The sequence below is a fragment of the Pecten maximus genome, chromosome 12 (assembly GCF_902652985.1).
Source record: "Pecten maximus chromosome 12, xPecMax1.1, whole genome shotgun sequence".
Lineage (NCBI taxonomy): Eukaryota > Metazoa > Mollusca > Bivalvia > Pectinida > Pectinidae > Pecten > Pecten maximus.
Genome location: NC_047026.1, coordinates 24,503,730 through 24,522,930, shown reverse-complemented (window position 1 = coordinate 24,522,930; position 19,201 = coordinate 24,503,730). Strand labels below are relative to the sequence as shown.

Sequence of the window (19,201 nt, the reverse complement as noted above, 5' to 3'; positions counted from 1 at the left end):
AGAAAATTCAGAAAAGGGAATATTCTTATTGACTCCCGATGTTTGTGGAGTAAATTGCTGGAAATTTCTTTCTGCAACGGTTGATTTTGTTGAATGTAGGCCGCTATGTATTTTACTATGAATGCTTTGGGGCTGAAGTGAACTTCCAAATAGCCATCGGTTTTCTGCATTTTCATTATTAGTCTGGCCGAAATAGAAAATACTATTATCTCTTTGAGGTCTGATAGGTACAGAAGTATTTGGTACAGGATCTGCAAGGTGCCCGGAATCAGTGGCATAATTGCCATCTGTGATCCCGTCATAATGACCTCTGTTCTTTGTACCCGATCCTCTCTGCTCTGGGTGATAGGACAGGTGTTTTGTAGAGTCCATTTCGGTCTGCTGATCCTGTGGCAACAAGGACTTGTCTAGACACGCTGCCGTTTTGGGATATTTATTTTTTAATCGTTGTGGTTTATCATCATGACTAATGTTTCGATGTTTTTCTGAAGCATTTCGGTCGAAGTCCGATTCTGTATTTGGAACGTCAATTTCAGGGTCGTCGGTACTGTAATTATCACTTAAACAATTCTTCCGCAAAATCTTTTGCCAGGGGTGGGCGTTTTTATCACTTTGTGGCTTACTTGCACGGGCTTTATCTTCATTTGTGCTTTGTCTGAAACAGCAATTGATGGGTATGAAAATAGCACAACACGCTATGCATCAACCGCCTTTTATGGTCACTTGTATAATTTCTGTCACATTAATAGGACTTTATCAAAATATACCTCTTTTACTGGTACCAATGTCAAATTTTGTCATGAGATAATTCCCTTGAACTGTTTTAAAGACTTCATAGACTTGCCTGTCATAAGAATTTGTTTACATGAAATACCACAACGGATAAGCTAGCATTTGTTGTTACAATACCAGAAAAATGGGATTATATTTTCACGTAATAACATAGAGGTTTTGGGAAAAAACATCTGATTAAATTAACCTTACCCTGTCGAGACATCATCCAGACCGGAGTTCATATGCACCTACACAACAAATAGCATAGTACTTATTCAAGATATGTGTAATTCCAGTAATCCCCAGGAATTGCTTTTCGTTTTACTTTTTTTTTCGTATTTGCATTTCTTTTTTGTAGTCATTTCGCAGAAATAGACTTTGCCAGGTTTGTAGATTGTAAATTGCATCGGCTTACAGGTTTCAAGGATAAATAATTAACAGCAAATTCAAAAAAGTACTCAAATTTAAAGATTTATGCAATTAATTATCAGAATAAAACTGAGTGTATTCGGGGAAAAGCATTATTGATTTAGAACTTACTTTGCTGAAGTTAGCCGATTTTAAATTGGAATCTTGCGACTTTGCCCGGACCTTCTGGCGGTTATGAGATAACCGCTGATCTTCCTGGTCTGATTCCATGACATCAGACACGTCGCCAAGGGTATGCGACCTTGAAAGATCAACTTCGGACATTGACCTAGTTTTGATTTTGTGTAACTCACTTTCGGCTTTGTCTGCTCGATCAATCAAACCACTGATGAATTGTTCGAGTTTACTACGAGCGGCAACCTCCTTCTCGGCAGCGGAACTCAGGAACGTCTTTAATGAATCAAGATCTCTGCAAAACACAAATGCATTAGATGCATTAATTCTTTACATTTGTTCAAGTCAATCGTGTTGTAATGCAATATCTTAAAACGATCCACTGCTCAATAGCTAAAGGTTCTAGCTCATGGGTCAGTAAGAACGACTTACAGTGTTAAAGTATGGAGCCTACCTTTCTTTCTCCTGAAGTTTCCGTTCTCTTTCCTGAACTTGATTATGTAGTTCTGTCATCTTGACGTCTTGGTCGCTTGCTTTCTGCGTTAGGTCCTTAACACTCTCCATCATGGCAGTCTTCTCCGCTTTGGCATTGGCAAGCTCATTCTTTGCCTGTATAAGCTCCGCCTCCTTGTCTGCCAAAACGGTCTTGAAAGCAGCCATGTTGTTCTCCTTGACCTTTGAAAGTGTTTGCTTTGCTCGCTCCAATTCTTCTTCCTTACTTTGAAGCAATTCCGTAAGTGCCTGGTTATTGCTATCGGCTTGTTCTGTTAATGTCTTGGACTGCCAGATTAGTTTTTCGTGCACATTCTTCATGCTCTCAAGTTCATGGAAAGCTTCTTGTAGTTGGTTGTCCTTTGCCTGAACAAGGTGTTTCAATCTGGCTGTTCCCTCGTTGGCCTTTTCGTAGAGATCAACACTTTCCTGGACTAAGTCACTCTGTTCGGATCTACAATATAAAGTGATTATGGGGTTATGCCATATAGCTTCGTTTTCGTGGTTTGGCTTGGTTTTATTGGTTAACGTCCTATTAACAGCTAAGGTCATTTAAGGACGGCCTCCCGTGCGTGCGACATGCATGCGTGTGGTGAGTGCGTATGTGTTTTGGGAGGCTGCGGTATGTACGTGTTAAGTCTCCTTGTGATAGGGCGGAACTTTTGCCGATTTACAGTGCTATCTCACTGAAGCATACTGCCGAAGACACCCAGCAGCATATTGGCACAATAATAATAATAATATAATGTAATTAAATTACCAATCCACGTTATGTTCTGATTGATTTTGAGAGATTAAATAGTCAGATTCAGATTAAGGCCGGTTGCGTTACTGTACTTCAATTTATTCAGGCTTGCGTTCTGACTGGTAACGGGCATAATGGTTTAGAATGGCGCAGCCGGATAATGTTGGAAATCATTACCATATTATTAATTCATAATTTTTGAGTTGGGACTGTCCGTTTTATCAACGGAAGTGTTATTTATTATAATGCGAGAACCATTTCTCTAGATGTATATGTCATTCTAATGTTCAAGTCTTTTATAGGCTTACTATGATTAAATTAAGTATGTATGTTAATATACGTATATCCAAATACCAGTATAAGTATTCTAATAAGTGGCCAATGTCAATTTGTGATAGCAAATACAATTCCCAGGTATTGTTCTACAAAATACCTGATAGTTAAAACTCGTATTTTGAACTTACTTGAGTTTGTCGAGTTCCCTATTGACTTGATGAAGGTGTTTTTCTTTGGTTTGCACCGTCTCCTTTAAGACAGCACGGTCTTTGTCAGCCTGCTCTAACAGCGTATTTGTTCCCTGAACTAAGCGCTCCCTTTCCTTTTCCAAGGCTTCCACTCGACCCTCGGCCGCGATCAACTCATCCTCTTTTCTATCCAGGTCAATACGTGCCCTTGCCCTTAGGGTGTCGAGCTGTCTGTTCACGTCTCCTAACATGTGTTCCCGTCTTCCGAGTTCTTCCCTCAAGACGGTGTTCCCCGTATTCGCCTCTGAAAATAGCTCCTCAACCTCCAACATAAGAGACTCTCGTTCACGCCTTACTTTATCTAGGTCGTTGTTGGCACGATTCAGTTGACCTTCCTTTTGTCTAAGGTCATTGACAAGGTCCCGGATGACCACCTGCTGGTCGAGACACCGATTTTCGGCAGCTTCCTCAACACCTAGTATGATGTCCTCCGCTTGATAAAGAGCTTCCGAAGCCTGCCACTCCTTGTGTCTTGACTTCAACAATTGGTTGTTTACGTTATTGAAACTTTGCTTTAAATCATCTCCATTTGGCATACCCATCTTATTGAGATTTTCTCCACCTGATTTAGGCAAAATGTTTCTATTTAGTTTATTTTTTATTTCAGTTTCTTTTGCCTTTTTTACTTTCATCTCCAGAATTTTTGCCTCATCGTCATAATATTTCAACATGGAGCCGTAACTTCCTTCAGAAGTCGATGACCTTGGAGAAAACTTTCCTCCGTGCTTAGTTTTAACATATTTTCCTGAAGTAACTAATGGTTTCTCCTTTGTTAATTTGTGATTAAAAACATCATTCCTTGAGCGGGGTTTGACACATCCCATTTTAAATGAATGCTCTACGTCAAGATGGAGCTTAAGGTCCCTCAAAGCAGCGAATCGGCGTTTGTTTCCACACTTGGGACATCGGTATGGGATCATATCGCTAAGGATGTCGGTTTCACTGGTACTGACGCTGGACACTAATGAATCATGCCGTACTTTACTCTCCATGACGACGCCAATACGTACAGCCAGGTCAGAGTTCACACTATCTTTGTCGCTCCCGGATGATCAGCTTTATTCCTGAAAAATACATTTTCAGTTCACATAATTATTATGATCATCAAAGTTACCTACTAGGTATATATTAGCTCTATATAAAACAAGTCGAGTGACCATTCGGTGCAGTAATTGCTCATGCGTGCATCATTGAAGCATTATTCTCATGTACCATGAAAAAAAGCGACGACAGTTAACAAACAAAGAGCTATCCTTGAAATATACTATTCTATATAACACAAAGAGCTGTCCTTGAAATATACCATTCTATATTAGACAAAGAGCTATCCTTGAAATATACCATCCTATATAACACAAAGAGCTGTCCTTGAAATATACTATTCTATATAATACAAAGAACTGTCCTTGAAATATACCATTCTATATAACACAAAGAGTTGTCCTTGAAATATACCATTCTATATAATACAAAGAACTGTCCTTGAAATATACTATTCTATAAAATACAAAGAACTGCCCTTGAAATATACCATCCTATATAACACAAAGAGCTGTCCTTGAAATATACCATCCTATATAACACATAGAGCTGTCCTTGAAATATACCATTCTATATAATACAAAGAGTTATCCTTGAAATATACCATTCTATATAATACAAAGAACTGTCCTTGAAATATACCATTCTATATAACACAAAGAGCTGTCCTTGAAATATACCATTCAATATAATACAAAGAACTGTCCTTGAAATATACCATTCTATATAATACAAAGAACTGTCCTTGAAATATACCATTCTATATAATACAAAGAACTGTCCTTGAAATATACCATTCTATATAACACATAGAGCTGTCCTTGAAATATACCATTCTATATAACACAAAGAGCTATCCTTGAAATATACCATTCTATATAATACAAAGAGTTATCCTTGAAATATACCATTCTATATAACACAAAGATGAGATGATTAAATCTGATGTTAGTACATCATTGTCTATATAGTGGACCATACTGATGAAATGAACTCCGTATATTACAAGATTACGTATCACTCAGACATGTGTCTACATATGTCGCTGTATTCAAACTCGTACATACTTTATTATCCAATGACATATAAATTGTAATTTACAAAATGGAACATTTCGCATTTATTGTGTAAGCGTAATGTGACGTCGGTTTGTCGTAAAGCTATGCTATCTACGACATCAGTTTAATGCATGTGTCACTTTGCTTGTTGGCAATAGACGATTCGACATCATATTTCGTATATTGGTGTCACAAAGTGACTACAATGTGTATACTCATTAAGTGCGATTTTACTTGAGTCCTCAGATACCAGATATAAGTGATACTTATCCATGTGTATACATTTTCTATTCATTTAAAATCATTCGTTAATGATTAACCATTAATATTGATACTGCTTTAGATATATAAATGTGAATTTAACTTTCCATAGATTGAATGATAATGTAGACCCTATGGGACCGCTCGATTTGTGTCGCTAACATATACATGTAATGAGAAGAAGCGTTGGCGTTACCGCGGTGCTACAGTAACCGGGTAAGTGTAAATCAAACAACAAATTTAATTTCAGTTTGCAATATCGAATTTCAAACTTCTTGCTATATAGTTTTTGTTCTATAAAGAGTCAACTAATGACATATTTCATTTGAACGCATACATGTACATGATGCAAAAGTGATGTTTATAATAAAGAAAACAATACAAACATATAATTCATATGATTAATATCCTGTATATAACGCAGTTTTTTAGTACTACATAGGTTCATGGTGAATTCATGCATACTAGTTGACATATTATTTACGACGTTTTGAAACATTATGGTTCTTAAATTCAAGAAGAAGTACCACAAATTAATCAAAATCAAAACTACTAATTTCTGAATCGACAGTTTCTAGATTTAAACACCAGGGATTTAGAGACTTCACGTTAATCATGAACACGGCTAATACAGTCATAGCATGTTCGTAAGATGTTCTGATTCTTAGAGAATATCTTACTTACCCACACACTCCTGTTCTGATAATATTTCATTTTGAAGTTTCCCAAACAAACTTGATGTACAACGGCTTGATATTGATTTTTACCGTCCGGATTATAATCCCGTACAGAATAAAGACTATCGATTTGGAATGCCGTGATGTATGATTAGCCTTGGTGAACACAACCTGTTACCTACTACACCCTCAACTGAACAGTTATATCTCAAGATGTCGCCCATCTTTGTAAAATGTTTATTGTCACGCCCAGTTTAACGTTATTGACTGATATCAGATCCATATGTAAGGAGACGTTATCCGGAGGGAATGTACTGAAAGTTTTACCGTAGGCATCATACTGAGACCTATTACTTCCCAACTCTGTTTTTACTGAATATGATGCATAATTTACCCACCCAATTGCATAATATATCATATGTTGCAACAAATCTATATGGGCATATTCCCTGTCGTAATTGTACTGTGTTGAAATGTACAATTCACATCCATGCATGTGTTTAAATTGTGATCCAGGTATCCATTTAATATAATTGACGATTTGTCTCCACGATCATATCAGTGTAACGACCACCCATCACAGCCATTGAAACATTCTTTTGTTACGAACATTGATGTTGTGCAGTGGAATAAGCTGTGGGTATTACTGGCTAAGCGATTATGTGACGTAGATTGTGAGTTCGAAGCCCAGTCAGGGCGCTAATAATAAAATTGCCTCCCTTCGTCATTTGTGATACTATGTTATATATATGTTTCCCCTGTACTGTGATACCGTACTATTTTATTTTATACTTACATATAACACAATACATATTTTCTTCCTACTACATGACCTTGTGTGCTTGAAGCTAGTAGTTTCTGACTCATTGGATGCTAGGTCCCCCACTTTACCAGATTTATCTTAAAATAATAGTGAAGCATCTTTCATTTGATGACAACAAGAACTTAATTCCTGTTACATTACAATCTGAGTCAAAAATGTCGCTTGAATGTCGAAGGATAATATTATCGGGGTATCTATGTCGTTATTTACAGTGTTGCGGTCAATATCTCATATCAATGTTATGAACAAACATTCAATATCTAATATATCTGTCCACCCCTTGAGGAGGGAGCGTTAACGTTGCTTACGGGTTTTACAACCATCACAACAGATAAAGCATGTTCCCGACACTTACCTGTAACTAACGACACATTATTGAATTGGTAAAATTAAGTTGCAATCGATATTGTTCAAAATGAAGTTAATTCTTAGCATTAAGGTCAATGAATTAAAAAATGACATGGTTATTATAGCTGATTACTGATTTGATATAAAAGTATATTGCCTTCTTTTAAAATCAAAACTATGACATTTGCAGGGTATTGGCGACCCTGATACACTTGGTGACAGGAAGCACGATCTCCGAATAAGTACTAGTTGTCACAGCAAGCTATGTTTGATATGGTGAACAGTTAACACGGGTCTCTGATTAGTCAATGTTTATGTGTCATTTTTGCACGGTAAACACAGGTCTCTGATTGGTCAATGTATATGTGTCATTTTGCCAGGGTAAACATAGGTCTCTGATTGGTCGAGGTTTATGTGTCGTTTTTGCACAGTAAATACACGTCTCTGATTGGTCAATATATATGTGTCATTTCTGCACGGTAAACACAGCTTTTACATTTTTCATTTGAAACAATACGTGACTGTACCAATATATATTCAAAATTGTAAATGTTTCGTTTGTAAAAAGTTTGTTTTCACCTGCCCTTGTTAGGCCCTTATGACCTTGATAGTGTTGATTGGCAGCTAAGAATTTTCAACTCACTAACTTACATATTACATCCATTAGTCAGAAATAAACAATTTTCTTTTACAAGTATTGTCTTGAAATGTATCCTAATATTGGTCACTCTTTACTTTAAATGGACCATACGATCGATGTAGTGGTCTGTTGGTGTGTACTTCATTTTAAAAGATAACAATACGTGTTTTAAAATAGTGTATCTAATCCTCAACTAACAAAATAAACATTCTGCACCTTTCCTGCATTTGATTGTGTCCATCATCTTGGTAAACGGAGGTAGCCAATATCACATCACAAATATTTTCTCAACGCGCCATTGATTGAAGTGCAAGGTTGAATGTATTCAAATTTCAGAGCATCAGCAAAACAGTATGTTATTGTGACAATTACATTCGTTCGTAAGTTCAACAAATGACCTAACATGTCTGCCAGCTGGACACAAACTCTTCAGTCTAGTGGCCAGTATGTTTTTGTAGACTTATCCTTGTATTCTTTCGACCATATTCCTTAAACATTGTGTCATGTGACGGCGACCTTTTCAAAAAATGTGCTTGGAAAAAAGTGACTGTAAGCAAACTCCGTCAGGCCTTTTATCTATCGATGTCTACTTTATATTATCGCACTGTTAGGATTTACATACAAATTGACTAAGTACGGACCAGTGCAGTGTTTCAAAAACATCGTGTTTACATGTACGTATACAGGTAAGAGTTCTGACTATCGACCAAGACAGTGATCAAAATTAATATCATCTAGATGGTATGAACCTTTCTGACGATATACACATATAAGAAGGATATTCCCCTGCATATAAATAATAACGCTATTCAGCAAAGCTTCCAACGTTACTTATACATAATAGCATACCTAACAAATTCTGATTCTATAAATAAAACATCAGTATATAAACCAAACTGTGAACACTCTGATGTGAAAACAAAACACAGCACGATAGTTAATAGGGAAACCCCGTCTATATATAGAACCAATAATCAGTCTTAGATACAAAAATCTTACCTTTGAAAAAGTTCTTCTCTTCGGATACCGACTGTAGTTTTACTGGTTTATATCCTAAATCCTGATACACAAGACGCTTGAGCACGGACTGTTACCACAGTATAGAGACATCCTCGGGGTGATTCGATTTGAAGTGTGAAATACCTGAGCAGATGTTCTGTTTGTGACTTATGATGATGCTACAGCAGCTGTGATAAAGTAACCTTTGTTTAACGTTAGTCATCGCCACAAAGTGGGATCGGAGCAATAGTAGAGTTATTTCCATGAGTGTATCAATTCTCCTGTCTCTCCACTGAATGGGGCAAGCACATTATAATGGTTATTTTAGTGAGCTTCATTGTAGTTCTCTATGAATATCGTACCAATATTGTTGAGCTTCATCCCAACAAAGAGGGATACCCTACAACGCGAGGGCAACAATCACAGTATTGCGCTTCGTTCTCGTCAACAAGTGGGATCGTCCACCATCGTGAGGGCTACTTTAGTGAGCAATCACACAGGGAGATATACGTCATGAGCTGTCACACTATCAGAGTAGGACTGGTATATAAAGGTCGTTACTTTTAAACCTTCAGTGAGTTTTCGAGTCTGACCAATGCCTTACTCACCGCAGAGTGAGCCAGGAACATCAGCAACCCTCTCTCAACACAATGCAGGGCGAATAGATGTAAAGACTTATATCATGTTTGGCTTGGAAAACAATACTCTTGTTTATTGTTTGTTATGAGTTGTTATGAATTGAAATATTTTCACACATTTTTGAAATTGTCAGTTTTACATATGTATTATCGGCATTTCACTTTAGGGCATATCTTTGCATCAACTTGTTATTGTGAAACAAAACATCCTAAGGACTAGACCTCCTGGTGTTACCTTTATATCCTAAAAACTAGACCTCCTGGTGTTAACTTTACGTCCTTTCTAAGGACCAGATCCCTCGTGTTACCTTTACATCTTAAGGACTAGACTCCTCGTGTTAACTTTACATCCTAAGGACTATACCTCCTGGTTTTATCTTTACATCCTAAGTACTAGACTCCTGGTGTTACCTTTACATTTTAAGGACTAGACCTCTGGTGTTACCTTTACATCTTAAGGACTAGACTCCTCGTGTTAACTTTCCATCCTAAGGACTATACCTCCTGATGTTACTTTAACATCCTAAGGACTAGACTCCTGGTGTTACCTTTACATTTTAAGGACTAGACTCCTGGTGTTACCTTTACATCCTAAGGACTAGACTCCTGGTGTTATCTTTACATCCTAAGGACTATACCTCTGGTTTATCTTAACATCCTAAGGACTATACCTCTGGTGTTACCTTTACATCCTAAGGACTATACCTCTGGTTTATCTTAACATCCTAAGGACTCCTGGAAGACCATCACCTCGTATCTGTCAAACGTAATATCTTCATTAAGTACACCCGGGGAGCATGAATGAATATTTTATAGGATATCTGATATAATAGATTATGTGCCGATCATGTAGTGCCAGAAGCATGTACAATGTTATTTTCTGTGGTACAGTAACATTCTTCATTGGCAGTAGTTCAGTCTGCTGTGGCTGTTTCATTTGAGTGCCAAGAAGTTGTTTACAGCATAAACAGACTTCGTGTTACATTATCTATCATATGACTATCTTTGAAGGTAGAAGTTCAGTTTATTTCAAAGCAAATAGATTCGACCTAACAAAGGACTTAATATGTAGTTATTGACCTCAGTGTGCTAGATGCATACGTGTGATGAGGGTGTTTGTGTTTTGGAAAGCTTTGGTATGTTCATGTTGTCTATTTGTGATAGCGCAAATCTGATGTCGACTGTATAGCGCCATCTCATTGAGACATAATGCCGAAGACCAGCAGGACGACTCATCCCTGGTCACATTATTGACAACAGACAAACATGTAATTCCACTCCATTCCTAGATAATCTGAAGAAATGTGAGATAGAATGTGAAATAAAAGATACGGGGAGACACTATAGTCAAGAGAAAGAGAAAGATGGCCTTCCCATCTCAATGGAAGGGGTTACGGTGAAAAACTTATGTAGGCAATTGCTGTACTGCTGGGAGCGTATACTACTGTGGCTGAGACCTTGTTTGAAAAAAACAACGTTGCTTTCGAACGCAGTATAACTTGTTTGTGAACTCAATGATATTGCTAGGGAGTGTAAGCATATTCTATGTTATGATATAGCAATACAATAACATTCAACATTGCGTTCGTAATCAATACTATTTCTTTCGAACGAAATATTGTTTCGGAACTCCCTTAACAGCAGACGTAGTATACACAAATTGTCACATAAAATGCATCAAATGACATCCACGACAATAACTCTTAATTATCACCAAAAATGATCGCTTATAAAACCAACAATTACGTATCAAATGTAGAGGCGGACTGCGATAAAATTTCTCTGTGATGCAATTAATTATGTGTTGTTTTCAATCGGTCATAATAACTCTTTGTAAGACATGTAGTACTTCTAATTTAAAAGGACAATAATTTAATAAGTGCACTTACCGTGATATTGTGACATGATTATGATACCTGTATACCATGCGTTTGTTGCCGAACCATAAAACACGCATGATCCGCGGTTTTAAAAGTCTGTCCATTGTTTTATACTCATATTAAAAGCTATATTTGACGTTTCATGGCCCCCCTCTCCATGTTTTCCTTACAGCAGAATATGGATCTATAAACACCGCAGCATATATCAAATACATTATGATACAAAAAAGCATCACTGATTCCGGAAACACTGCAGCCAGTACTACTACGATCCGATCGTTTGTTTACAATCTGACACCGGCTGCGTACATCAATTATGCATAACCGGATTCCCTACTAATAATCAAGAGGCCCAGCATGAACCCGGGTTAAACTTTCACTAAAAACAACGATCACATATCAGAACATCAACATCGTAAACAAAGGCATGGTTGGATGTCGATTACTCTCATTTTCATTTCTAATCCATCTGACATTCCTTTTGGATTTCTCTCCTTTTTGACCACCAGCATCACTGACGACTATGTAGCATTATTTCATTGTTCATTATAAATCTTGTATCTATTTCTTTAGTTGTAAATCCCTTAAGTTATTAGATCACTATTCGCAGAAAATGACACGAAAGTGAAATAACGACATTATGAGAGTTCTTGATAAGCATTCATATCTAGGTATAAATTTTACCTCACATTATAGTTTATTTTGAGTTCAGCTTGTATTATTTTCCTGGAATGACTGCGCCAAATAACATGTACAAAGGGGTAACGGGAGGATAGTTCTCTACTTCATTATAAGGTAATATATCGTACTAAATGTGAACAACTTGAGTCAATATCATACAAGGAAGGCTATTTATGATACATCAACGAATCTCTTCTTTAACAGGACATCGTGGTCTTCTGTGTTACACGCGAATGCAAAGTATACATGACCAGCGAGTCTTCGGACAGATTAGCTGATTATTAGAACACAGGTTGACAACAGACTCTTTTTTATGAATCAATTGGAATATCAATTAAATATTAGTTTCTTTCGGTGATTTAAAACACTAAGATGTGAATGAGAAACAGGACAAACATCGATATTTAGTTTAAAATAAATTTGGGTATCACCAAATACTAGTCAAACTTAATGATGCCTTGAAAACGACATATTGTAGCTGTGATGTGATTAATGGACCGTGACGATGATAATTTATATCAAGTCGTTGTGGTCGATATCTATTAAACTCCTATAAGTACACTCATTACAGGTAAGAAACCTTTGAAGATTCTAAAAATAAGAAAAGGACTTTTATTTAATTTTGCACGGAAAAGAATTTGCATTCCAATATACAATTAAATTCATATAAGGATTTTGCTTGTTTGTTTGCTCCTTGACTTGCAAATAAAAATAATTAAAATGAAGAAAGCAAAACATTTTGCGAAGGCAAGACTTTGATATATACACTATAACAGCATTGTAAGAATCTGAAATCAGATTTTAGAAATTGTTAGAAGTTATCTTACTAATGGGGAGATGTTAAATATAAGTGTCAGATTTAGTTCAGTGTCTTTACTCTTGTTTCAATATCTTTTTTGTATACTTAATTTGTTGTATATATTTATATCGGTAAATGGAAATTGTCAAATAAAATACTGTAGTTAGGCATCGGTATCTAGGAAGATTAACTTCCCTTTATTCAAACAATGAGATTAATTTGCTTAGTACGAAAGGTACATACATGTATTTTCAGTTTGACATTAAAGCCAATATTATAATTTGCACTTCGATGTAAATTGTGTTGCTTCTCTCTAAATGTTATCCAATCTGAGCGTTCGCCCCTGTGAGGAAGGCTTTGGGTTCTGTCCCCTGGCCGAGACATACCAGAGCCTTTAAAAATGGTAGTTGCTACTCCTGCTTAGCGCTCAGCATATTAGGAGTGGGACGACTGGTTCACCCGTTGTCAGTATAATGTGACCGTGTGGGGTGTGCTGCTTGGTGTCTTCGGCAGTATGCTCCAGTGAGGTAGCACTAAAAATTGGCAAAAGTCCCGGCCTACCACAAGGAGACTTCACACAAACATACCGCAACCTCCCAAAACACACATACGCACTCACCACACGCATACCTGTTGCACGCACGGGAGACCGTCTTTAAATGACCTTAGCTGTTAATAGGACGTTAAACAAAATAAACCAAACCAAACCAAACCAAACCAAACCGTCAAGATATAGAGTTTGAATTTTTTAATACGATAATGTGACGTTTCTTAATTGATAAAAACTAATTTGGTTTGAGTTGGTTTTGTATTATTTTATGTCCTATCAATGGCTATGGTCATTTAAAGACGACCTCCTTTTTGTGTGAGATGCATGCGTGTGGTGTATAAGTGTTTTTGGAGGCTGGGTTATGTTTATGTTAATACAATGTAAAAACATCACCTTCAAGGGATCCATGTACATCAGTATTTGAAAAAAAGTTATTAACAAAAATAAGAGCAACCACTGTTTCCTTGATATCGATTTTATAATCGTAAGAATAGCGAACCTGCTTCTCCACGAAGTCATACGCAAACAAAGAATTCAATAATTACTAACTGGTCTCAAAACATGAAATCTTCATCCGCTAGCGGTCCAGTATGATATTTTCCAAACCTATCTACCAAACAGTCCTCCCATGTGATGGTGGTGGTTACCGGATGCTCCCGCGGGTGGAGGGTGATTACCTTTCGGGCATGCGCAAACGTAACCATACTCTGGTAGAGCTGGAAAATATCACAAATGCATTGTACATTATTTCACATTATTTTCTTCAAAGTATAGTTCGTTTATAACTGTGATAATTTTTGAGCACCTTACATTTGTGGACTTACATTTAGTAGAACAATATGGCATGAAATCAAAATAAGCTGAAGGAGAAATATGACATACACATATAGTTAGTTATAGTCCACCAAAAGTTGTATATCTTCAGTTTTAATTGGAACCGTGAACGTTTGAATAATTATTTGATTGAGAATCCAGAATTCACAGTCCGAATGATTCTGACTATCTATCTGATTAAATATCCTGCTAGGTTCGGATAGTAGCCAGAACTTCTTACTATAGGATTTTGTTTTATTCGTTTTATCGATAAACAAAATGTACTCGTTACGTCTGAATAGTAAAAAGCATTTTCAGACGTGCGCCCCCAGACCGGGTCGGGAATAAAATGCATTTTCATATAGAAAGGAATTCTGACCATCATCCGCCCATGGTAGTATAAGCGAATAGAGATTCGAAATGATTCGGACTACAGAATCCATTTTTTTTTTTTACTTCAAAATGCATTCCATAAATTACGAATAAGCGTCGGAATGTATAAAGTTAGTGTCCATACATAATACATCATTGCGCCTGGAAAGACGAAAAATAGTCATTCTTGTACATCCGTAATGATTAGATAAATGTTAACGTACAGGAAGTGCTAGTACAGATGCCGTGTTGTGTACGGACGTGGTTGGCGTGTGTCGGATTTCCCTTGTAACAGCCGAGGTAGTAAGGGAACTCCGTGTTGGCATGGTATCTGTACTTTCCATTCACCATTCGGCCGTGGCATTCATCAAGTTCTTTATTTGTAACCTCACGCCCGAGGTCCGACGCCATTGGCCCATAGATTGGGAATCCATCAAATGCGACTCCAAGAAGCTCGTCAGCCTGGTGTTGAAAAAGGTACATTGTGCAATTTAGTGACTGGGTTATTGAAGAATAACACTGAGATATTGGGTGTACATGATGGATCACGATATCATATTATATCCACAAACATCCAATAGTGTCCTGCTCTTGTGTATTCCTATGAAATGTCACCTTTTGTCCCAATACACCCCCTTGTCCCCGATTTAATATTTACATGTACACCCATGATTGACCTATTACCAATATTTGAAGTATGACCCCTTACCTCGCCAGTGTATAACCAGGTACCCGGAATCTTATGATAATGGTATATCCCGTGATTGTCGGTATGTCCTCCGTAGTGGTCAAACCGTTCTCGTCCGGAACCCTCCACGGCGTTCTCTCCATCAGCATCCAGAGGATCGTAGATCATAGAACCTATTGTAGGATGTCCAAATTAAGTATTTTGGTGAAAATCGTTTGTGTGCAAAAACGACTTCTGGCTGAATTATTTCGATCTTCTTGTTACATATACATGTATTACAGAATGGCAGAATGTTAAATAGACCTTATGATGCTTTACATATATTGTCCGGGAGGTTTCATCTTTAAATTGTACCAGGACTTCATGATTCATTTGTATGGAAACAAAGCACATTAATTAAAATATATATTTGAAGAATCACACTTACATGTAGCGCTGTCTCTAGCTGAGAATAATTAGGACAAGTTATATCATGCAGCAGAAATATTTACATTTCGTCTTTTAGAAACCACTTTATTTTGGTTATGTGTTGCCTTTTTTAATCGATTTGGACTTGGATATCATTTATTTAACTGTATTTTCTGATTTACGCAGGTAAACCGAATTAATGGATAATTGGAAAGTTGTAAACATTTCTTAATTATGATATTACCATTCCTACATATTAAACGGAAGTTTTGAATGTCATTTGAAAACCATTTACTGTTTAAATAACAAATTAATTAAATATCTATTTCAATACCCGCCATGCTCTCACTGATTATCAGGCTATGTTTTAGCCAATCGTGGTCCGCGATAGATTGTTGTGCTGTTCATGCTATCGTTATTCGGATAGGTCCCTTAGGCAAACATCTGGTAATGTACCTGTAATCGTCATTCCGATAGGTCCCATGGCCAAACATCCGGTACTGTGAGCAAACGTAGGGTTTTTGGGGAGAGTGTACACGTCGCTGCGAGTTTCTGGATGGTTGGGGTTCACCCTTTCAAAAGGATGGTCTGGGAGACCGTTCGATGTCAAAGTAACACTGAAAATATAGGATCAATGGAATTAATGATTCTGGTGACAATAATTGTCAAATACTTTCACATACGATGTCACTCGGGCTATCTAGAAAACCACAAGAAAAGGAGAGAAATGCATCAGGAAATTCCGAAAACTTGTATTAGGAGTAGCTTAAAAGCCTAGATAACGACGAACAGAAAATATAACCATATTGAAGGCTTATGACTATAAGGAAGGCTTATAATAAGTAAATTTTAGCAATATCATTATATATTATTAACAGCCAATAATTGGTGAGCAAAAAGGTAACAAACGAAACAACATAAACTAACTAAATATGTAAAAATTATGTTGGAACATACGCGTAAATACAATAAAAAGATAATTGTGGCTATTTTAGTCATACCTTGTGGTTAAGACCGACGACTATAGAAACTCTCTCATTTAACATGTGGTTGTGATATAGATATAAATATTGTATTACCATTTAAAACTGTCCCAGTATAGCACATTTGTAGTGTTGTTGAGGTATTTATTGGATACAACAGCACGATACTTTAGAATAACACATTTTCCTACACTGTGTATTATAGTAGTACAGTATCCATGGACGCTGTATCTAGAACATCTCTAAATATTTAGCATTTTACAAAACTGTACCGTTAAATTGATATTTGTTAATCACAATCTAACACTATTATCACCTCTAAAATTATTAGCCTGCTTAACGTTATCCTTATGTAGTTGTTTTACAGTTACATTTTGAGGAATGCATCCGTATCTTCTATCGTATTATTTGCTTTCAAAACAAAAACAATAGAGGATATCAGCATACTAACGAAACCATAATTCAAACTCAAAATCAATTAAAGAGAACACCATATAAACGAAAATACAGATTTGCAAGGAGACTCATGAAAAAGGACGTGAGGAATAAGACCAGGTGTTCCGGAAGAGTAATCGTCTTCGACTTAATGGACGATACCCGCCATACAAATCAAGGTCAAATCTGGGTTAAGTCACAATCTCAAATGAGAGCTAGGGTGGTGACAAAGTTTATCGCTACGAAGATATATTTGAATACCTTCCACTGATGTATGCTACACATATGAAAAATCTAAATATAGAACGCACGTGCCATCACCGTTATCTTTGTATCCCACGGTTCCCCCATATTGTCCACTGTTGTGGAATTGTTTAGCCTCATGTACGGTAAGAGCGCATGCGCCACACACCAGGAAAGCTAAGGCCAAAATCTGCTTCATGATGAAATCTGCAATGTAAACCAGTATCATGCAAGAGACAATTAGATGCAGATTTTCATCATATAATTACCGAACATTAGAACAACAATACAAATTGAGCTGAAGTTACTTTATATAAGCTGTTAAAACACATCAGAAAAAGTTCATTCATAGTCAATTCATCACGAGAAAATGCATAATAACGGTAGTAAATGATTTTAAACATGTCCAAATATTTAAAACACTCCTAACATCGTTCATCATCCGTTACATGTTGACTACGAAAATATGCGACATTAGCGATGTGGTGATGAAAATAGAAGTAAGAAAAAGTAGATTTTTTCATTACAGTAAGTTATTGACAAAAATAGTCTATTAATTATCCTGCATTGTCTCAATAAATAACATATGCAACAAATCATTTGCCTATCTAATGCTTTACACATGACAAAACATTCTATGGTATTTAACACCTATCTTAATATACCGTTTTTATGAAACAGTTTTACCAGCACAACCTACCTGTAATGGTAATATTCTTGGCTTGTAGGTCCAGCTGAATGTCGACTGATTTATATAGTAGTTTACGGAATTCCTGTATCGGGAGGTTGATTAAAACATGTGTGATAAACTTTCGCGTTTACAAACAAGCCTTGATTTTGAACCAGTGATACGTACCAGATTGAAATAGCAATACTAACACGAACACTTCACGCATGTTTATGATGAGGAAAGAGAGTTTGTGACTCGTAACATTGTACTGTACCTTGAATGAGACACGGCATCAACGTTTACGGCACCTCTTATTACCTGACCAGAAATATCCATATCTGTAAAAATATATTTGAGTTATGCTATGCTACGTCAACACACACTGGCTACTATTTAAGCTTAGCCCCCCCCCCCCCCCCAAAAAAAAACCCCCAAAAAACAAGTGAGTAAATGGGCATAAAAGAAACAATATCAAACAAACGAAAGGTGTACAAATGTAGATATATAAACTGGTACACTCACGTATAATTTAACATTAAAAAGTGGCTATGGTATATATATATAAGATACATCAAAATCGAGTGAATGTTAATTTATTAAATGTCTAGAAATGCAGAACCACACTGGATATCTCAGACAATAATACAACAATTTGTGTTTAAAATATCACATAATAATACACAATCTCAATCATCAACAGATAAAACAACACATGAGAAAACAGATAAACATTTTTATTGTGAACATCCGGATCGCACCCGGCCAGTAAAACTGGGACGGTGTCATGTTTCTGAGGAGTGTTTTATTCATGAACAAGCATCTAAGCTGTAACATATCAGTGGATAGCTCGGTCGCTGGGAGATACATTAACGTAAACGACTTTTGTTAATTAATTGAATGGAGAGTATATTGCCATGCCTGTATCTCGAGCTCTCGTGGTCCTCTTTGTTTGTGTCCCAATTTGGTTGCTTAATATTACGTAATTGAAAATGCAAACACCACTACATCACAAGTTAGTTCATAAGAGCTATATGTCGAATGCCTGTTAATAGGACGTTAAACAAAATAAACCAAACCAAACGTTAATCCAATTGGACAGTATTCTATAGGTCTTTA

The 19,201-nt window shown here is 36.6% G+C and overlaps 2 protein-coding genes across 2 annotated transcripts; both read right to left on the bottom strand.

The window, feature by feature from the left end:
- Positions 1 to 899: 899 nt before the first annotated feature.
- LOC117338947 (paramyosin-like) lies at positions 900 to 9,083 on the bottom strand. The gene is made up of 5 exons (XM_033900312.1): positions 8,926 to 9,083; positions 3,019 to 4,142; positions 1,772 to 2,263; positions 1,315 to 1,612; positions 900 to 1,022 (listed from the first exon to the last, which is right to left on the bottom strand). Exons 2-5 carry the CDS (start codon positions 4,068 to 4,070, stop codon positions 981 to 983), a joined length of 1,884 nt encoding a protein of 627 aa, XP_033756203.1. The 5' UTR covers positions 4,071 to 4,142; positions 8,926 to 9,083; the 3' UTR covers positions 900 to 980.
- A 4,849-nt stretch (positions 9,084 to 13,932) lies between these two features.
- LOC117339216 lies at positions 13,933 to 18,202 on the bottom strand. Its single transcript, XM_033900688.1, has 6 exons — positions 18,116 to 18,202; positions 17,484 to 17,622; positions 16,211 to 16,371; positions 15,368 to 15,519; positions 14,883 to 15,120; positions 13,933 to 14,189 (listed from the first exon to the last, which is right to left on the bottom strand). Exons 2-6 carry the CDS (start codon positions 17,612 to 17,614, stop codon positions 14,080 to 14,082), a joined length of 792 nt encoding a protein of 263 aa, XP_033756579.1. The 5' UTR covers positions 17,615 to 17,622; positions 18,116 to 18,202; the 3' UTR covers positions 13,933 to 14,079.
- Positions 18,203 to 19,201: the final 999 nt, after the last annotated feature.

Excerpts from the sequence above, each read along its gene's own strand:
- LOC117338947 (XM_033900312.1), bottom strand. The coding sequence starts at position 4,070 with ATGGAGAGTAAAGTACGGCATGATTCATTAGTGTCCAGCGTCAGTACC. Across the intron at positions 2,264-3,018 it reads AGGGAACTCGACAAACTCAA|ATCCGAACAGAGTGACTTAG; the intron begins GTAAGTTCAAAA and ends TTTATATTGTAG. Across the intron at positions 1,023-1,314 it reads AATCGGCTAACTTCAGCAAA|GTGCATATGAACTCCGGTCT; the intron begins GTAAGTTCTAAA and ends TTTGTTGTGTAG.
- LOC117339216 (XM_033900688.1), bottom strand. The coding sequence starts at position 17,614 with ATGAAGCAGATTTTGGCCTTAGCTTTCCTGGTGTGTGGCGCATGCGCT. Across the intron at positions 15,520-16,210 it reads TATCGGAATGACGATTACAG|GTTCTATGATCTACGATCCT; the intron begins GTACATTACCAG and ends ATCCTACAATAG. Across the intron at positions 14,190-14,882 it reads CATCTGTACTAGCACTTCCT|CTCTACCAGAGTATGGTTAC; the intron begins GTACGTTAACAT and ends GATATTTTCCAG.